This window comes from Aythya fuligula, chromosome 13 (genome assembly GCF_009819795.1).
Source record: "Aythya fuligula isolate bAytFul2 chromosome 13, bAytFul2.pri, whole genome shotgun sequence".
Lineage (NCBI taxonomy): Eukaryota > Metazoa > Chordata > Aves > Anseriformes > Anatidae > Aythya > Aythya fuligula.
Genome location: NC_045571.1, coordinates 18,154,517 through 18,175,128, shown reverse-complemented (window position 1 = coordinate 18,175,128; position 20,612 = coordinate 18,154,517). Strand labels below are relative to the sequence as shown.

The 20,612-nt window shown below is 37.1% G+C and overlaps 1 protein-coding gene across 2 annotated transcripts in view; it reads left to right on the top strand.

Moving 5' to 3' along the window:
- The window catches only part of DACH2 (dachshund family transcription factor 2), a 282,538-nt gene that overhangs the window by 248,461 nt on the left and 13,465 nt on the right, over positions 1 to 20,612 (top strand). For both annotated transcript variants that reach the window (XM_032196137.1, XM_032196136.1), the window contains exons 8-9: positions 17,982 to 18,127; positions 18,654 to 18,801. In XM_032196137.1, the coding sequence (XP_032052028.1) occupies positions 17,982 to 18,127; positions 18,654 to 18,801 (294 nt within the window). The remainder of the gene's footprint in view (positions 1 to 17,981; positions 18,128 to 18,653; positions 18,802 to 20,612) is intronic.

The window sequence follows — 20,612 nt, the reverse complement described above, 5'->3', positions numbered from 1 at the left end:
ATGTTGTAATTACCATCAATTCATTTCCCTTTGGAAACTTGCCTCTAGATGGACATGGTCTGGCAAGCTTCTCAGTCAGTTAACAAGCAAATAAAAATCCCAACAGCCCCTCCCCGTGCTGCCATAAAGAGGTCTGGGCTGAAAGTAACACAGAGCTGTGGAAAGCAGTCGTTTTGGTTCGAGCATGCCCTTGTGTGCAGCATTAGCCTTCACCTTCCTTTCACTCTTACTGGAGGAAGTAACTGATAGTGATCGACATGATTTCCTGGGCATAGTACATTCAGATTTTTATTATGATATTACCAGGATGTATGTTTGTGGAAAGAACAGATATATATATATATATATATATGTTTATCCTCAGAATATAAACTCTGGAGAAATGGTATATTACCTGCATGACGCTGAAAATATGGAAAATATGGGTGACTTAGTGTTCGGGAACTGGGCCCAGCTTTGCTTACAAATCAGCTTGATGATGAGGCTGCAAAAGTTATATTTTCTCTGCTTTCACATACTGAATTTATTAGCTTCTTGAAATTGATTTTGGATGCCTTTCATTTGCCATTGGGCTGAAGTCAAAAGCAAAACGATGATATACCACATTTTGCTCACTCATCTTTTTATTGCCCAACTATTGTTATTGAGTAAAAGACATTCAGCGTGTTTCCCAAAGGAGACAGAAAGCACATTTCATTTTCTTTTTAATTGATGGAAGTTTAACTGAATGCAAGTCCTGCAATTCTCAACTTCAATATCCAGGTGGCAGTTACAGAGGGGTAGAGGGGACAGGGACTGGGATTCTGTTTAGATCAGGGCTGAGAGCAGAAGCCAGGAGGGCTGTCAAACTTTGTACTGTTTTATTTGCTTGGAAGGAATGGTGCAAAGTTAATATCGATGCAGCGCTATGAAAGTGTTCAAGTAGTTATCTCGGGGAAGGTAATGTGAACTCAGCAGTATCATTACTTTGATCTTTGGTTAAAGTCTTACAAAACTAGATTGCTGTTTGATTGACAACCTTGTCAGAGAGTGAATGAAGACTGACACTCTAATATTGAAAATGCAGCGTTTACAAAACTTAAAGCCCAAGTTTTCTCATGACACTGCTTCTTTTGTGGAAGAGTGAATTTCATATTTATTTTTAAATAAGTGTATACCTTGCTGCGTGCAGTTAACACGTATGATTTTAGACTGCTGGTTCACAAATACCCTAATATTTGATGCAGATGTTTTTATAGCAACAGCATTGTCATATTGTGTTTGGAGAACTAGGAGTTATTGCTTGAAGGCTTGAGCACAGTGGTAGTTATCACAACTCAATACCAAATAATGAGTGATCTGACATGCAGGTGATCAACAGAGATGGCAGGCTGCAGTTTGATTTGGGTAGTGTCACTGGCAGTTTCTGAGTGTGTCCACTACAAAGGTGAAAGGGCTTCCACTGTATAATGCCACTTCAAGAGGTTGTCTTCAGCTATTGCTTATCCTAGAATTGTCCCCTTGATACCTCCAAATTTTTCAGAGGCCTGGGCAACCGGCTCTAGGTGGCCCTCCTTGAGTAGGGGCTTGGACAAGATGACCTCCAGGTGTCCATTCCAACCTCAGCCATTCTGTGATGCTGATAATCTTCCACATGATGTTCTGCTCTCCTGACATGGCCTTGATGCAGTGACTTACCACCATGCTTGCCTTTCTGCTTTGGGAAATCTTGGGTCACGTGCAGTTGCTTCCAGCCACTGCATTCAGCCTGCTGGCTAGCTCCAGGGCAAGTTCTTCTCTGACTGTCACCAGGGTGAAACCCCAAGATGTCACCTACCAATACAGTGTCTATCAAACATTAGACTCTAAACTGTGCTTCTCCACGCTTCCCTCGATTTCTTCTTTTCACTGGACAAAATAATATATTTTGTTCAGCACTATGAACAACTCACTTCCTATTTTATGTGAAGTGACATCAACTGCAATGATACAAGTAACGTTTAAGAATAAACCAAATTGTGTCTATTTTCACATCAAAATACCTTAAGCAAATAAATGTCTGCCCAAAATAATAATCCTACATCATCCAGAGGTGTTAGTTAAGAGACTCTATTTATACGATGCAGCTTATAAATAGGAATTCAAAGGATTTTCGCAGAAGGGGCTGATGAGCTGTGCTACAGGGCGTGGGAACTACTTAAATTGGCTTTACTGTCAAAGCCAGTGTTTTTTGAGACTACATCATCAGTTTTTCCTGGCCTTCTGACTCTCCATTTGCTTGACTGTTGCTATATTATGAATGCAGTTCTTTCAGTACTTCTGATATGTTTAGATTGTATGTGTGTGTGTGTGTATATATATAACAGTAAGTATCTATAGAGATAAGCATGAACGCTCGCAACATGATATATATTCAATACAATATCATATCATTATATAGTAAAGTATCCTTTATGAAAGACTATTAATTAAAAAGCGAGATTAAAGCCACTTTAATCAGCAGTGTGGCTTTGCTGAACAACCCTTACATTCAGCCATATTTCAAAGTGGACATATATAAATCACAAGAATTATTACCATTTCATCATTTGAAGTCTGCAAATGACTGATTTTGGAATGAAAAACATATGTAGCTATGCTGATAATGCTAAATAAATTATTTTCAAAACCTACATTTATATATTTTTATTGTGTGGAAAATGCATGTCCACAGGAAAAAAAAAAAATCTAAATTCTGCTGTAAAGATTTTAAATATATATATATTTTTTTCCTTTTGGAAATTTCTAGTCTTCTTCAATATTGCAACACATATGGTAAGAAAATCTTACTTGCAAGACGATTACTATTTTTAAACAGTTTTCAAAATTGCCCCAAATAATAGCTTGTGTATAAAAACTGGTATGTTTTGTGTTTTATAACAAGCAGCTTAACGTTTTCTAAACTTTGACAAAGTTCTTCCTAGTTTTTTTAATGTAATAATAGGATTGGTTCGGCTACCCCTAATTTTTCTTTCTCTTTTTGTATAATGTACTTAGGCACTGGTGGTATATTAGGAATACTTCTGAGTCTTTCTAGTCTTACTGCTTTCTTTAGTTCTTAGAAGCCTCTATGGACATACAGGTCATAGCTGTTGAAGATGTTCTTTTTTTTTTTTTCTCCTTTCTCTCACCGAACATATGTGTGCATACATGGCCTATAACATAGATATCTATGTACCAATTCAGTTGCTATGATTTTGATAAACTATTTCTGGCTTTTGTTGTATTTTGATTAAAGATTTACAGTTCTCCTTTTGCCTCAAACCTCATTTTTAAAGGCCAAAAGAGAAAAGAAACCCCAAACCATAAACACATTAAGTGAAATATCCATAGTGGCTTCAGTTAATGGTATTTCCTTAAAGCAGATAGGTTACTGAGCCCCCCCCCCCTTTTAAAACAGGAGTGTTAATTTACTGCTTCCTTTCATCTGTTGAAATAATTACTTTTCTTTTTTGCCTTCAGTAGTTTGTTCTGGTCATTAACATTTCTGTAAAATTAAGTTTGAAAGGTGCTTTTAATGTTCAGATAGACTGCAGTGCATGTTTGACTGTTAAAATCAACCTACTTAAGGCAGAACTAATGTTTAACACTCGCAGCCATTTGAAGTAGTTCACTGCCCAGTTTAATGGTGCTGCCAAGGGCAATGGTCACATTACTTGCTATTATATTTTGGGGGTTTGTTATGCCAGCAATAAAGACAATCCGTGATATTTCTGAAAACATTGGCTTAGATCTTAAAGACATCATTTTTCCACTAACAAGCTATAAACTGTAATTTCTTGGGGAATAGCAGACAAGAAACACCAACCCCAGCTCTTGGCCACGTTCACCATTTAGGAGTGGTAGTTGCATGCTACATTGTTAGTGTTGAATGACTTTTCCTGCAAGCTCTGTTGAAAAAGACATAATAAAACTGTACTAAAAACACAGTGATGGCCAACTGCACAGGAAGAAGTCATTTTATATAATGGTAATTGGATTTTTCATTTTGTACGGTATCGAGAAGGTTTTAAGACACCTACTCTGGCAGGTGAGAGTGACCTGGGGTAGCTCAGCCTGGCCTCGTGGAAGCTTGGTGTAGGAGGTGTGCGAAGCACAGCCCAGAGACAATTTGGCTGCTGCGTTGTGAGATATGGTCATAGACTATGGTAGCTTCTGTTTCGTTGCAATTGTTGCGGATTTTCCTGGTTTAGTTGCAACAAAACTAGGTGTCTCTGTCATACAGTATAAAACTGCTTCTCTAGCTTTGTGTTGGGAATAGCCCTTCCCAGTGCCTGAATCCACTTCACGGCAATCTACTGCTAATACTTCCTCAATCTGTGTATTTTGGAAAGTAGGTCAAGGATCATTTATGGGAATCTTTGAGCAAATACTACAGGAAAAAAAAAAAAAGTAACTAGTTCTTTATGTAGTGGAGTAGATGGATGCTTTGCTCGAGTCTTCAGGAAGTTTGATGGTAAAAGCCATGTCTAGGATTGGACCCCAAGTAACAAATAATCAAACGAGGGAATGAGCATCATTTCCGTTCCTTTCTGAGGTCATGAATGTATAACAAAATGTCTGCTTTTTCTTCTTTGATGAGCAGGAGCAGACAGAATTTGGAAATAAAACAATATATCTTCTCAACCAGAAAAAAAATTGTATATATTTACTAAATAGTAAGTAAAATTTTCCCCTTGGCTAGTCTATTGCAATTTTACAAGCTTCAACAATGCTGAATGGATGTTATTGAGAAGTGAATTTGGCTCATTCTTTTTATGCTTTTAATAAATACTCAAGGGAAAAGCGGTTGTTCAAACAAAATGAAATACAAATAAACATAGAATTTATTCTCAGTAGGCATTCTGAGGAACATGGAGCTTGAGTTTTATTCCATTTTTTTTTCTGGTACTTGCAAGCAAAACTAAAATATTCATATAAGCTGTCAGTTCTCTAAAGTGAATTCATCCTTTTTAAAAAATAAATCTAAATATAAATTCAGTGGATAGAACAGAAACAATGTGAGACATAACAAATGACATTTCTGCCCCAAAGTACATCATTGTAATGGACCATATTATTCTGGACTGTGGATATAAATGATTTTTTTTCTTTTCACAGCATTCTGTAACAATTCTTGAGACACAGTCATGCACAAAATGTCATTTGTAATTATAGCAGTTTGCCATTTTTATCTGCTCCATGCTTGTTTCTTGTTTGATTGATAATCCATGTCATGCTGATACTTAACAGAAGCTACAATTTTTTATTACCTAAATTTCTGGACAAGGTTAGAATTTTTTGTTTGAGGGAAGAATTAAAAAAAAAAAAGTTGGTTACTTCCCAATGCATTCTTCACGTGGAGTCCTAGGGAGACTCGGGACCCACAGAGAAATATACTTAGCGGAATGCACTTACTAGTATAAAGAAGAATTTAGTCCGTGGATTTCATTTCTGATTGATCATTGCCCAAATTTTGAAATAGGCTTTCAAAAATGTATGACTCCCCAGGTAGTGTCCTGAGGAGAGTCAAGACACCTCTTTACGATCCATAATTATTTGGATTACCATTTAGTATTTTTTTATACATATTCTGACTTTGAAAAAAAAAAAAGTTGCACAGTCTAATAGCTGTTGGTTTAAACAAATCAGATATTTTTGCTTGTTCTAGACTGTATATCCTCCACCTTAGACACCTTTTGTCAGAAGTAATGGAGGTTGATTTTAAGCCAGTATTTACTACTAGAGAGTATAAATTCAGACACCACACATCATAAAAGCAAGAGCACATTTTATTGTTTGAGAATGACTGCAAAGGTTCCACAGTACCTGGACAGAGGTTGGCTCTTGAAAACCATGTATTTTATTTAATTTTTTAGAAGATACGTATGAAAATACCATTCCAGGTAAGGTTCATGCTTCAATAATATTTGGATACTGTTTGTTCTTCATTACCTTTATGTGGTTGCATAAATCACCCAGAAATAGCTTTATCACCTTGGGTTGCAATAACCTTTATGAAAACTTAGGTGCTCAAATGGCATGATACGACTATACAGCATCGATACCTTTCCGAATTTGACAAAACTAGCTGATTAAAACTGATTTAAATACTACTTTCAGTCTAGAAGTCTGCCCTTTTAATAATCAATTAAAACGTTGTTTCATTGTGTTTATTCAGCACATAGAAAGCACTGCTTGACATGTATTAGACCTTATGTAGCAGTACACAGCTGTAGCCCATCCAGCATTTTCCAAATGAGTTTGCACAAGGAATAAAAGATTGCCATCTGAGCAACACTGGAGGGAGACAAGAGCAGACAAAAGGCAGTTAAGCACTACAAAAAAAAAGAAAAGACCCTGTTGAGAGAGAAATTTCTGAGCAAATGCCTCAATTTCACAGGGAGATACTGTAGCAGGCAATGTACATTGATTTTAGCACATGAAGTACATTCCATTTGGGATTCATTAAGCTTCATTTTGTGCACTATCATAAATGGGTTTGTCAGCTACTCTCTCAAGTAATGCACAGTTTCAAAGCAAGGAGGTAGAATAAACCAAAGTGAAAATACAGTGTGCCCTGCAAAGAGCGTAAGCCAGTTTTAATAGAAAAATGCTCTGGTTACTCAAACCCGTATGTCACGGTAGCAATAATCAAAACCTAATCATTTTAAAAAGAGTTTATGCTTATAGACTTTTTGATACAACTTAAAACGTCAATAAGGTCATGCTCCCAGCTGACTTGGTAGAAATTCCACTAGAATGGCAGATGCACTAATGGAGTTCACAGTCTTTATTTGTCATTTTGAAAAAAAATATATGCAGACTTCCATTTGATACTTTTTTATTTATTTATTTATTTATTTATTTATTTATTTTACTGAATATGGGCAAGGTACGTTTTGTTTCAGTCACAGTTACTTTGTCAACTTACGTATTTGCAGCAGGAGGTTGCCAAAGCAGTTATTTTCTCTCCTATTTTCTTTCCTTGGGAGCCAGCTGCAGAGCTCACCCTGATACTTCACTGCCTTTCCAGGATTCGGCTGCCAAATCCAGAGGCTGCAGAAAGTGGCATGCCTGTTAGGCTGGGCTTTTCAGCAATCCCACAGGGATTTGCACAAGTCCAAGGCGCGTTTGAAACCTGTTTGTGAATGAGTGAGAGGTGTAGAGTACTGGTTTTCTGCATAATTTGTTTGAGTTTGTTTTTCGTTTTAGTTCGTATTTTGTTTTCAGTTTGGAAGCATGTAAGTCATGAGATTTATCCAAAAACCTGCCTAGTAGATTTGTATTTAGTTATGATAACACTAGTGGCGTTTTTTGTCTTGAAGTTGACTAGAATTGTAGTGATTTAAAAGCAAAAGATTTGTGGGATTTCTGAAAATTTTCCTGGAGTGATTGGTTTGCAATCACAAATCAATAAAAGAACAGTATTGTACATGCACATAGCTCTGTGAAAGTAAATAAATCTTCATTTGCTTGTTGCTCAGGTTTTTGTGCTTTGGCATGAAGGGATATTAGAATTTTATTAAGGAAATTAGCCTAAATGTCGGGACTTTATTGCCAAACTTTGCGCTATGCCACATACCATAGCAGAGCATCACTTCATGCGTCTTGCTCTTTCAGGTGGATGGCAGAAGTGACCAAAGTCTTGGGCAGAGAGAATAGAGGGTAAAATGCTGGCCAGCTTCTGGGAACTGTACTCTTGGACTGTACTAGTAGACTAAAGCACAGGAACCTGGATTTAGCTACTTGTCATTTAAATAGTTTATTTAACACTTTTTTTTTTTTTTTTTTTTTGGAAGTGGTTTTGTCTCGGGTATGTAACTGGGAGTTACAGTAGCAAGGTGGTCACTGAATAATGTGCTATGCCTGTGAAGTGAACCTGCAGCATGTGGCAGCACAGGTTTCGGCCTCCCCAGGAGCCACACTCAACACTCAGGCTGAAGGGAGGATACAGTAGATAAATGTCAGATAGCTGCTCCTTTCTGCAGAAAGTTTTCCACTTTCTTTCCTTTCCTTTCCTCAATATTTGATCTTTCAAAAGAGCTCAGGATAAGTGACAGCAGTAGACTTAACAGTTATTAGGTTGCAAAGTAGTGGATGAGGACTACATGGTGGTTAGCTTACATTTATGCTGTGATCGTAGCTGCCATTTGGGTCAGAAAGAGTTTTCCCTTTTGATAGATTGGCTGTGTGCTAGGAAAACTTGTCTTTCCCCAGAGCATCATGTAATTATTTGGTGGCAAAGAGTTGTGCTACGTTGCTATGGACATGCAGCTCTCCACTCCGAGAGCTGCTGTAATACTGATATATGTGACTCTAATCATTCTGTCACTAAGATGTAATATCGATACACCAGGACAACATTTCTATCAGAGGGCCTATTACTTGCCCTCTTAGTCGAAGAGGGGAGGACTGGGATAAGCCAAATTCTGACTGTTTCTTAGCCTGAGAGGGGTATTAGGTTCAGTTCTGTAACCTCAAATACCTGCAGGAGATATGATGCTATTGAACCAGCAGCACTCACGAGTGCTGCTGTGCACCAGGAGCTGGCTGAACCCTCCAGGGGGAAAAAGGTGACAGTCTTGTTCTGTGTAGGAGCCTGGTTTCTGCAGCAAGAGCTAGGCTGGCAGGCAGGGTCATGCCACAGCCGGTCCCCTCTGCCTATGCCGTGGGACTGAAGGACTTGCGCTGTGCAGCACGGGAGGTCTGAGGAGCTGGTGTGAGACTGAAGTTTTATTTAGAAGACTACATAAGGACTGTGTCAGGAATTATGCTGGTAACAGCCATGGCACAGAAGTGCTATTCTATCTATAGAATTAAAACAGTGAAAAGGTGAATTTTAAAAAGATGAATTTCTCATGTTTCTTGATAATTGAGGTTTATGAAATCAATGTGTAACTGAACTGAGTTGAAATGCTAAGATATATAAACAGAGTACTTCTCTGACATCTGAAGAATACATAATTAATTCAAAAGGAACTTTAAGGTGATCATCTTTCTATGTGTATTTTCCTGTTAAAGCAGTCATATTTCTCCAAGCAATCAATTTTGAAAGTTGTCTTATTTCTACAGAGCAAAAATAATGCTGGTGAACATCCCCTAACTGCACTCATAATTATTTCTGATTAAAAGTGCCTTGGCCTTACAGCACCAGGGAAATTAATAGGAGAAGGTTTCTACAAGTTTTAGAAGATGAGCAAAGACATACTCCCTCTTAAAATTATTTAAGCAGGTGCTGTGGGAAGCCATTGCTTTTATAAGGCTCTTCAGATGTTTACAGCAAAACATTTTTTCCCAGTGATTGAATTTTTCGAAGTACTAAAATACCATGGAGAAATATGTTTCCCACCAGTTTTATGGCTCCCTGGATGCATTCTATACAAACCTTGTATCTGCTTGGACACAAACACTCTATTGCAAAAAGATATCTTTCCATTTTAACAAGCTATACTGCTTTGAAAGGATACACTGCATCACCAGTGGGAATGTCAGTACCTTAAGAGTAATACTTCTTTAAGGGTACTATTTTATTAAAGCAGACCTCAGTAATTTGTTCCTGACTGTTATACACCCTTATTTTATTAAAGGTATTTTACATCTGTGGAGGAGATTACTACCACTCCTATTTTCTCCACTACTTGGCTTTAATGGATGGTGTGGAATATAATATTTATTAAGCCTAAGCAGGGGAGGACATAATAGCAGAATTGTCCTTTATAACCTACTATATACAGCTGTAAAATAAACCGTAATAAAGCAGGAATAATTATCCAGAAATAGGAAACGGAGTACTCTGCCTGCTTCAAATATTTGAGGGATTTAACTGCTAGTTACACATGTATTTCAAGAAATTGAACTTAACAGTAATAATACTGATACTAGGTCAGTACTATTATTAAACAAATTAAGAGAGATGAGGTTATCTGGGGTGTCATAATTGCTATGTTAACATAAAGCATATAATGCATAACTTTATAATCTCTCTAGAGTATTAACCTAATACTTTACAAAAATACTTGTACTGATTAACTTTGAGCTTTAGAGTTCTTTTGCCTGTGTTCTGATGGCAACCATGGCTGGCTCCCTGGCTACCAGTCAGTTCTGCTGGTGATCACCAAGTGTTGATGTCAAGAAATACCATTTTTCCTCATTGCACCATTCTGTGTGCCTTCGCATTTCCTTCTGGCCATTCAGGACCTACATTTACTGCCTGGACTCCAGAAGGCAACGAGTGTCTCAGCCTGGTTTTGCCTGGGGTTAGGAACACAGACTTTTGGAAGGGAAGAATGCTATTTCAAGTATGTCCTTTGCATGTCCTTTGCATGTACCTAATATATGCACGGTTGACATGTGAATAGTTCCCTAGACCAGGAAGACAAGTAAAAAAGCCTTTCCTAGTGGCACATTTGCAGCTTAAGCAGGCAGGTGGAGGTTTTCAGGTGTGAAATGGCAAGCATAGCTGCCATCCTGGTGAAAATTTGCTCCCACTGGAAGCACTTATACAGTTGTGTGTGTTTTGTGAATAGGAAAAAATGGGATCTTGCTAATGAGATCTGTTTCAAATTATTTATTATACTACCAAATGCTGCAATAAAGGGAGTAGAAGATGAAAATTATTTAAAAGCATGTTGTATATTTTTATTACGAGTGGGGCATGAAAGAGTATGCCTGACTGCGGAGGCACAAGCTGCCTTCCTTTGGCTGGGCAGTAGGCTTGTCAGGGCTCTCGTGCAGTCCTGGCTGGCAGACGTGCGCGGGGCCTGCTCACAGGGCACACCTCGGCCTTCGGGCCTGCTGGTGTCATCGCTGCACTTCGTGGCACTGGGATTGAGTTATCATGACTCTTGGATGCACGCTCAAGCAGTTCATTAATGCAAGCACCATGCCTCGCTGACTGTGGCTGAGTTTGGCCAGGAGCTGGCTGGCACGTGCTGCCTGTGAACATGGAGCAGCGGGCGCGACTCTCTGCGAGCGGGTGTCCCCCTCTGCCTGCTGGGGACTCTGGTGCTCTCTGACCAGCTCAGGCTGCCTGGCTGGTGTGCTGGCCTTCAGCCTGTTCCTAACTATCTTCATCACACCCAGCCCATGTTTCCACATCAGCATTATGCAATATTTTTGTTTATTGCACTGCTTACTGGATAGATCTGTTTTTCTGTTTCTTGTGTGATTTCTCTTCTTGGTAGCAATCGCTGGAATCTGTCTCAGAGAGAAAGGGGAAGGTTTTGTACTAAGCACCTAATGTGGCTTTGTGGGAAATTGATTCCTGATCAGATATTCCAGAAAGACTGGAAGAGCAGTTCCTGTCCAACTCCTTCCTTCCTGATTTCTTCCTCCTGTTGTCCTATTTATTTATTTTATTTTCATAAATGAATATTGTGGAAATGATTGGGACTGAAGTTATTACATTAATTATCCAAACTGACATTTTTGCAGTGTGTGAAAGGACAGGGTGGTATGTAAAATAGATGCACTAAGAACACCTACAGTATGACAACAAGTAGCAGGGTAATTGCTGAAAATGAAGTCTTTTCTGCTATCCCTTCCCTTCAACATCTGTTGTTCCATATGGAGTCATAAATATTTGCAACAAAATAGTTGAAGAAATAATCTCAACATTAATAGGGAAAAGCTGAATCCGCCAAGAAAATTGAAGAATCTTTTTTTTTTTTTTTTTTCTTGGCAAGTTCCTCCTACCCATCCTCATCTGACAGTTTAAAATCTCGGTAGAGGAGTAGTCAGACTACAGTGATACTTAAAAATCGCCATGAAAAAACCTTTGTGAATGTTAACAGGAGAGTTAGCTGAAAAAAAAGAAAAAAAATGATTTCTTGATAATGGCCATGAGCAGGATTTTGTTTATGTTGTTTGTTGTTTCATTTTCTTCCTTTCTTCCATGTCACAATTTTGTTACTAGCCTTTTATTGAATAATTCACATTTTCACTTTTCTCTACTGTCAGTAGAAATAATGCTTCTTGCCCGTGTGAGGAATGACAAGTTACTATTACCAGCTGAAAGTTACTAGTTGCTTTAAATTGCCATATGGAAAATGCAGATTGACAGTAATTAAGCTTCTCCATAGATTTAGAAGATAAAGCACAGAGCAACCTCAAACGTTTTGGAATCCAGATTACCAAAACCTCCCCGAGGAACAGTTCATAGCATAAAACAGGTATAATAATAATACAGACAAACAATTAATTGTAAATAATTATCGTACAGATAAAATATAGTACTTTAGAAGGCTTTTAATACACTTATTGGTAGCATTAATTGTACTTACACTTTTTCATAATGAGCATAATTTAATCAATTGACATCAGTTGTATTTTTCCTAATCTGTATGTATTGAACTTTAGACTGAAGTTATTTGCAATGAAACATTTTAGTTCTTATGTCTGCCCAGTGAATTACTGCACGCCTTGATGTAATTTTTTAATGCTGCAAAATGCAAATCTCATCTAACTTAGGTCCTTTTTTTGTTAAGGTTTGAATTAATGAAATATTTTCAGGTGCTTTTACTGTCAGTGCCATGTGAACATCAGAGCATATTGTAAATATGTTGAAGTTATAAATAGGTATAATTTTCTGTCTTATTAATGAGAGTACATTGATGAAAATGTCAAAGCTGTATAATTACGCGCCCCTTGTTAAAGAGTGCACAGATAAAGACAATTTGTAAACTCTTACTTTAGTGTTTCCTACCGAAATTTTCATTTCTCTGCTTTTTGCTTCCTTCTCCTACTCTAAGTGCCTTCTTTATGACGTCCTTCAGGAAAACACACCCTCGTAATTCCTGAGAGCAGGTCTATAGAAAGGGTAGTCTATGCATTGCTTGCACAGCTCACCTTCTATTTTTCACTACAGTAATATTCAGTTTTTCCTAAGCCAGCACATTGCTTTAAATGTAACAGACATGCTGTACATTTTTTCCCCTGTGTTGGAAACAATGAAGAGATTTTACTAAACACTTCAGGACAAAAATCAATTGATTTCAGATTGCATGGGTGAGAACCAGCTGGGAAGCAGATACCGTGAAGCGGAGGATAGTTGATGTTACTGTTTTGCGATAGTTTCCAAAGGCTTTTAGGGCAGCCTGGAAATGTATATATAATGATTAGATACTATTTTTGAAGTGAAGTTTCTTTATGGCAAAGCTCGGTAGTGAAACATGCTTGTGTGCTATCAAGTTGTATCAATCATTTGAAAATGAAGTAAAGTCTGATTTAAAGCTAGTGCAGTGGATTAATCAGATACTCCCCAGTTGCATTCATTGACCCTGTTCATTCAGGGACTGTAATTAAGAAAAACAGCAGTGACTTTAAATTTGGCACCTGAATCACAAGGTTAAAGCAGTAAATTTCTAAGTCTGATTGGGGCCAGGTTAGAAGGAGGTATTGCTCCTCACTGATGAAGAGGAGTGCTCAACTCCGGGCAGAGAAGCAATGAGTGAGGGAGAAAAAGGCAGGCAGATGTTTATGGAGGATTTTCAGACAACTCTGTCCTTGCAGACCAACAGATATAAAATATTTGAAATAAACAGTGCTTCAGATTACAGGATTTACATACTTTTTGTAAAATAAAAACAAACAAACAAAAAACCCTACTAGTTACGAGTTAAGCAAAACAAAATTTGCCAAGGTTTAAAATAAGAAAATAAGAAATCTCACTTGTTTTGGAAAACTGCTTCTTGCTGTCAAAAATTAAGATCTGAGCCCTAATTCTGCCATAATAGCCATTTTTCATCACCACTGCTTATCACTATCTTTGTGAATTAGAAATACAACTGGAAGTCAAGGGTTATCAGTTTGGATAATTTGGCAAATAATGCTATTTTAAATAAAAATAAAATATCTCACTTGCAAAGATGGGTAGGACATACAACTCAGCTGGTGTTGCAGATGCTCTGTTTTATTTTATTAAAGATCAAAATAGTACATTAGAGCACCTAGGCTGTTCTTTTCTAACTATGGACCGTTAAATGTAATCCCCATCATTCAAATATGAAGCTTAAAGAATTATAATTATGATAAACCATTTTAGTCCCTAGCTTTCTCAATTGTATGCCACAGGCAGAGAACAGGAATGACCCCAGTGCCATCTATGTCCAGAACCATATTATTAATGCTGGCTGAAGGTTTTCTAAGATCGAATGTCTTGGTTAGTAACTAACAGATTAATAGCTATAAATTCTGTATTATTTTTTTATGCTTTCTCTACATGTCACATATTTATTTAATGCATTATATCTTATGTTATATAAACTATTTGAGGTGAGGCTTACATGTAATGCCTCCAAACAGGTAAGTTTTGAAGTATACGTAAGTAAATAACTTGATAATCCAACTACTGCTTGGTAGTTTGTAAATTTTAGCTTTAATATTTCTAGCTTGGTTTGAGAGGGATGTGACATGCCAAGTATATCAGGTATATGAATGATGGATTTAAAAGCATGCCTTTTGAAAGAACATAAACCAGCTGGTAAACAAAATTGCCTGTTGGTTTGGGCTGTGCACTGTCATGCAGGGAGCAATTTGTGTTACTCATGTTCCCAGTGCTGCATTTAGTCCATAGGTTGATGCTTAATTTTCCAATCCAGATTTCTGCAACTTAGGCAGAAGATGGAAGGTGAAATACTTTAGTATATTGCATTAACAACAAGAAACTTTCTAGCACCTTTCCATGTGCTTTCCTGGGATAATAATTCCATTCACTGTTAGTATTTACTCTGTATTTCTTTTCTCTGCAATATACTTCTTGCTTTCATCTATTTACCTGGATGCCAGCTAGAAATTAAAATAAAAAGACTGCCCTTTAAATGGATTCCTGAATACTATTATAAAGCATGGCAGGTTTAACAAACAAGCTCAATAAAAGTAGTTCTCACTTTGTTCCAATAAATAGGAAGGTTGGTTGTGTCCTTGGTTAGATAGTATTTGTCCTAGCTTTATTTCTTGTTTATTCTGTTGTACTGTATGTTTGAGTGCTGCTTTTAGCATTTATATCTTTAGTTTCTTTAAAATCAAAACACTGAAATCAACATGTTTTTTTTTTTCTTTTAAAGTGATGCGTTTGAGACAATCCGCAAAAAATGCTTCCAACATATGCCATTTTTAATTGCTTTACCAATAAGGATTCCTTAAGCCTAGCTAATAAATTTCTGCCTAACTGTGCACTTACTCAGAATATGGAGAAGATGTAGACACCATTCAAATGTGAAGACCTATTACAAGATTGAAATAGATTTCTAATGCATTTATCATTCATCTTTGCAGAGTGTGATTTCAATCAGAAAAAAAATGATGAATGGTTTGACAGTTTCCACCCATATACGCTAAAACATAATATGCTTCTTCTAGTTTTCAGCTATTACAGACTTTAACATGCAATGTGACCTTGGTCTGCAAAGCATGTTTGGTTAGCACAAAAACTTAATCATAAGAAGTCATAAGTAGAATCCTTCTTCTTTACTGCCCTTTTTCTGGGACTTGGAAATTTATTGCTTGTGGGACAGGTAGGATATGAACAATGGGCCAAATAGAGTCCAGGGTTATCTCATCTGTGTGAAAACTGCTGCTGAAAATCGATGTGACCTCTGCTACACTGTCATCCCAATTCCCACCCTCTGTGTCCTATTTGTCTTTTGGTAGAAGCTTAGATCTGTGTGCTGTCTCTATGTGTCTCTCTTGGGCCAGATTATCAAAATGAATCATTGCCTGCATACCTCTTATATTTCTATTTATTTTCCTGGTGTTGACTAGGTCTGATGAAATATGATTCTTTTTGCATTTGATCCTCACTGCAGCAAGCAGCACCTAATTTAGCTGTGTCTATCTCTTTAAAGAAGAGTAATACTATTTTGAAACTTCAATCTGCTGTACAGTAACATTACAAACCATAGACCATGCAACCTGTCTTCACAGTCAATAGTAATTTTCCTTTCAGCCAATTTAATGTTATTACTTTCATCTCCAAATAGGAGAGATTTCTAGAGGTTTTAAAGCCGCTATAGTTTTCTGTTATGCATACTTCATGTATTACTTTCTTTTTCAAATGCCACTTCTGTTTAGTATTTTGTGACTTAGATATTATTTCTGTGTAGCATCACATGCAACAACTAATCAGTTCATTTTAAAAACTCTGTCACTGATAGAAAATACTTAAATATGAGAAACTGTGTTTCTGAATCAGCACAAATTTTGTGTCTGAGTCTGTTACCAGAGGCGTTTTTGTTTGTTTGTTTAAGAAATGGATCGTTTAAATTACATGAACACAGCTCTAAAATGATAGCTATGAAGATGTGAAGAGGTTACTGGCTTTTGTTGTTATTAGTCCTGAAGAGTCGTTATGAAGATGTTCCATTTAATGAACTCACACAGTGAAAACAAAATACTCCCTCAATAGAGATTTCAAAGAATACTAGAATCTGCTAATGCTCCTGGCTTAGTTGTCAGTAGGTGTGTTTTAGAAACAGCAAAAAGCGCTTGCTGCTCAATAGGTGCTCCTGGAGGTTGTTAAACTAGATAACAGTACTGCTGCAGAGACGCTGTGGTTTAATTCGTTGTGGTCAGATTCCTTCTGATTTATTTATTTATTTTTTAAACAAGAGAAGTAGGAGAAGGGAGACCTTTTGGATACAGTGTGGTCCAATTGTAAATCCTGGAATTAATACGACCAAGACACTTGACAAATGAAACTATCAGGACTGTCTGTGCAGTTGCCATTAGAATACACATGCATCATGAACTTATGGACAATATATTAGTTTCAAACTTTACTAAAAAGCAATTGCTGAGAAGCTATTCATGATTTCTGCAAGTGCCAAGGAGATTAGAGGAACGTATTATATAATCCATAGATATATATATATATGGATTTCCCTAGAATGTTACCCCAATATTTTTTAACATTTCAGAGAAAAACAAGTGTGCAGACTTTGTCTTTAAAGACTGCTAGCAGATTTTAATTTTACGATTTTCAGCAATAAACTCAATGTTTAAAATGAATACTTGGAGAAGTAGCAAGTAGCACACAAGGGAATCTGAGAGAAGGAGATACATCTATTATTATCCTAAAATATCATTAAATTGTCTATTCAGTTTGTTGGTGATAGTACAGGTTCATCACAAAATCCGAAAGATTTTTGAAAAATAATTACTAATGTCATTGTTTATTTCTGCATACACATTTCTATTGTCTGTGCACAGCTGGATCTATAGCAACTCGATGTAACTGAAACAACGAGTGGAAGGGAAGTTACCAGGCCCCAGTTCTACAATTTATTAGAGATTCATCAATCTAGCTCTGTGCAGTAAATCGCAGGAGCAGGCCCCCGGAGTGCCCTCTCCTCCCTGGCTGCTCCTGTGAGCCTCTACCACCCAACTTTACACCTTCGGTAGAGATAACTCAGCAACGCATTTTGGCTACTGCCCATGACTAGAAAGGCTGACCGTAGCAAGGTACTTGTTAAGAAAGCCTGCGCTGACACTTTACTGACAGCCTGGAGTTGGTGCTAGCTAAGCAGGAGGGGATGACTCAGTGGAGATTATTTACTGCTGAGTACGGGAAGGATAATGCTAAAGGGGTAAAGAGATGTGATACATTTCTTGATTAGAATTTTTTCAAGGTTATAGCAACAAAAAATGCTCGTCGCAGAATAGCAAACATGATAGAATGAAGAAAAGTCATTCAGGTTTAATGAACTGCGTAATACTGTTATAATTCTGTAGTATAATTCTGCAGAATTTGAGATATAATAGTCTATACTCTATTAGAGCTACGTTATAGTCTTCAGTATATTTATTATTGCTCTGTATTATTTTGCAAACTTGCCTTAGCAACAACCATGGCTGCCCAAAGGCTGAAACAACGTCAATTTTGTTAATATGCTTGTATTTTGACTTCCAGGGAAACAGTTTCTAGAAATTACATTTACCTATATTTCCAATGCTTTCTGATGTTGCTTTTAAACCTATCTTTACAGAAGAGGTCCAAATTGCCATTCCAATAATGAAACCAACCTTAGATAAAGTCCAACTGGCTGGACAGGCCTTGCCTCCTGGATTTCCTGCGCCATTTCTTTTTGCTGATGGTCTTTCATCAGTAGAAACACTATTAACCAACATTCAGGTAAATAATTCTCTATAGGGCCTGGCTGTGTCATGACAGATAAAATGTATTTCTTTTTCAATCTCTTTGAAAAGTTTCAGAAACTATTTTGTAACTGCAATTCTAATTTCTTTTATTTAATGTAATGCTTAGGTTTTCACTGTCTGGCATTATTGATTATGAAAGGGTTTTATGCATTGTCTATTTGACTTAATAGTCGGCAATAATGGTCATATTAAAATTCACCAGTCTCATTATTCCTCCTTTGCTTCTCCCCGCAGTTGACCAAGGTCAGCAATGATATGGCACTCCATTTGTAATAAACTATCAGTAGGATGAATGTGCAAAAGCTATATTGAATGATACCATGCCAGAAAGTTGCTCTTATCTAACACTTAGCTACTTTAAATGCACAGTTGCATTCCAGGTCTATAGGTTCCTGATATTATTTTATTTTTCATAGAGGAAGTAAAAGAAACAATGGATGAATTTTGTCACTGCTGAAACAAAATGGTATTTTCAACTCTTACATTTGCATGTGTTTTAGGGCCTTCTGAAAGTGGCTGTGGACAATGCCAGAGTCCAGGAGAAGCAGATACAGCAGGAAAAGAAGGAGTTAAAGATGGAGCTTTGTAGAGAGAGAGAACTAAGAGAGAGCTTGGAAAGGCAACTTACAGCTGAGCTGCAAAGCAGAGGTGAGTGAATGAAAAATGGAGTTTAGATATCTATTAAATGTATAACCCTTTGGCATTTCCAGCTGGAGCTATTGAGGACTCAGAGTTAACTGACATTCATACTTCAGTGTAATGCAGCAGTGGACTAGCACTGGTAATGAAAGATTTAAATTTAATAAAAACAGAATGAAGCACACTTTTCTGTAAGCAGACAGAACAGTGACTGAAGGATTATTTCCTGGAGGGCAACTGGCCGCAGAGTGTTTTGGCTGGTTCTGTGGAGGAAAGCTGATTCAGTTTCATGGCTTTCACATGCATTATTACCACTCCGCCTGTGTATTCCCAGCCTGATTTCTTCATTTGACAGCTTTAATTTCTTTTGTTTCCTGCTATTATCCTCCAAGCATTGAGGATCAGTCTTATTTTGAGAAAGATAATATGTCTGTAATTTGGGTATTTAGGTGATTTTTTTTTCATCGTCTTACCACTTACCTAGCCCACACTTCCTGAATAATGGAGATTTCTGTAGTTTAGGTGCTAGTCACCTAATTTTTCTTGTGGATAGCTTCAGTGCAACAAAATAGATGAAGTACAAGAAGTTGCCTACCCAAGTGTAAGACCTGAAACAAATAACCCTAGATAATTTCTTTTCCATCAGAAGAGTGAGATACAAAAGCAGTCCCAATATGGGGCCTTCTAAGACAAAACCATGACTGTTTAGAAGCTTTTGATAATAATAGGCAATTAAATTGGTAAATCTAATTTTTTGCTGTGATATTGCAAAGCAGGCAGTCTTCTTTTTAAAATTCAAATCTTCATCTAAAGGAAAGAAAGAGCTTTTTTTTATGTGCCAAAAGCTACTTCTAGATTACATCCATGAAATCAGAAAGATAAAGCTAGATAAGACCACAAACGTAAGTGCCAAGTACTATCTGCCTGCACATTTTGAGTTGAAATTGGGTGTGGGGAACAGACCTGTCTACAGTACCAAGGCTTAGTAAGAGGTTACAAAGAAGGACACTTCGAAGTTGAGTTGTGAAGGACCAGTAAATACTATTGAAGTTGTTCAATTGCAGTGGATGTTCAAAATCATTGCATTACCCCAGTGTAAGTGTAGATGAGACTGTTGTATTTCTGTAAAACAAAACTTATTCTCAGTGTAGGCAGACAGCACACTATGTACCTCCTGAGTCATATTTAAGTCAACAAAAACCTTATGTCATTCACAAACTTTGTTGGCTTCTGGCTCAAAGGAGAGGCTTCTGGCTCAAAGGAGAATTTCTCCAATAATCAATATCCTTAGAATTTTTTGTCTTATAAGTCATCACCACATCCACATCTTCATTATAATAGAAAGTCAGAGAGAGGCTTTTCCACATGGTTTACTCAATTTTTCAAAGTTATGTTTCCAGATCACATTCTGGCATTAATAATTTATTAAGCCTCTCAGAGATTGCCCATGCAATGGTATCCTTTTATTCCCTTGACTTGAGCACTCACAAATCCAGACAGATCTGTAAAAGTTGATGAGAATGCAGATGAACAAGTGGTCACAAAAAGTTATGGAAATGCTGTTGATTTTCCCAGAATTCTTTCCATATTTTTAGTAATTTTTCTAACAATATTGTTGATTTGAAATTCACATTTGTCTAATATACAGAAGAAGCAAACAAATAAAATGGATTGCAAAATATTGCAAGGGTAAATTTACCTATAATTTTAACAATATTTCGGAATATTTCTTTCCTTTGCCAGAGTGTATACACTAGCAGACTCTGAAATAGACTGTAACTTAAGCATGGCATTCATGATTGAGCTCAAATTCTTTTTAG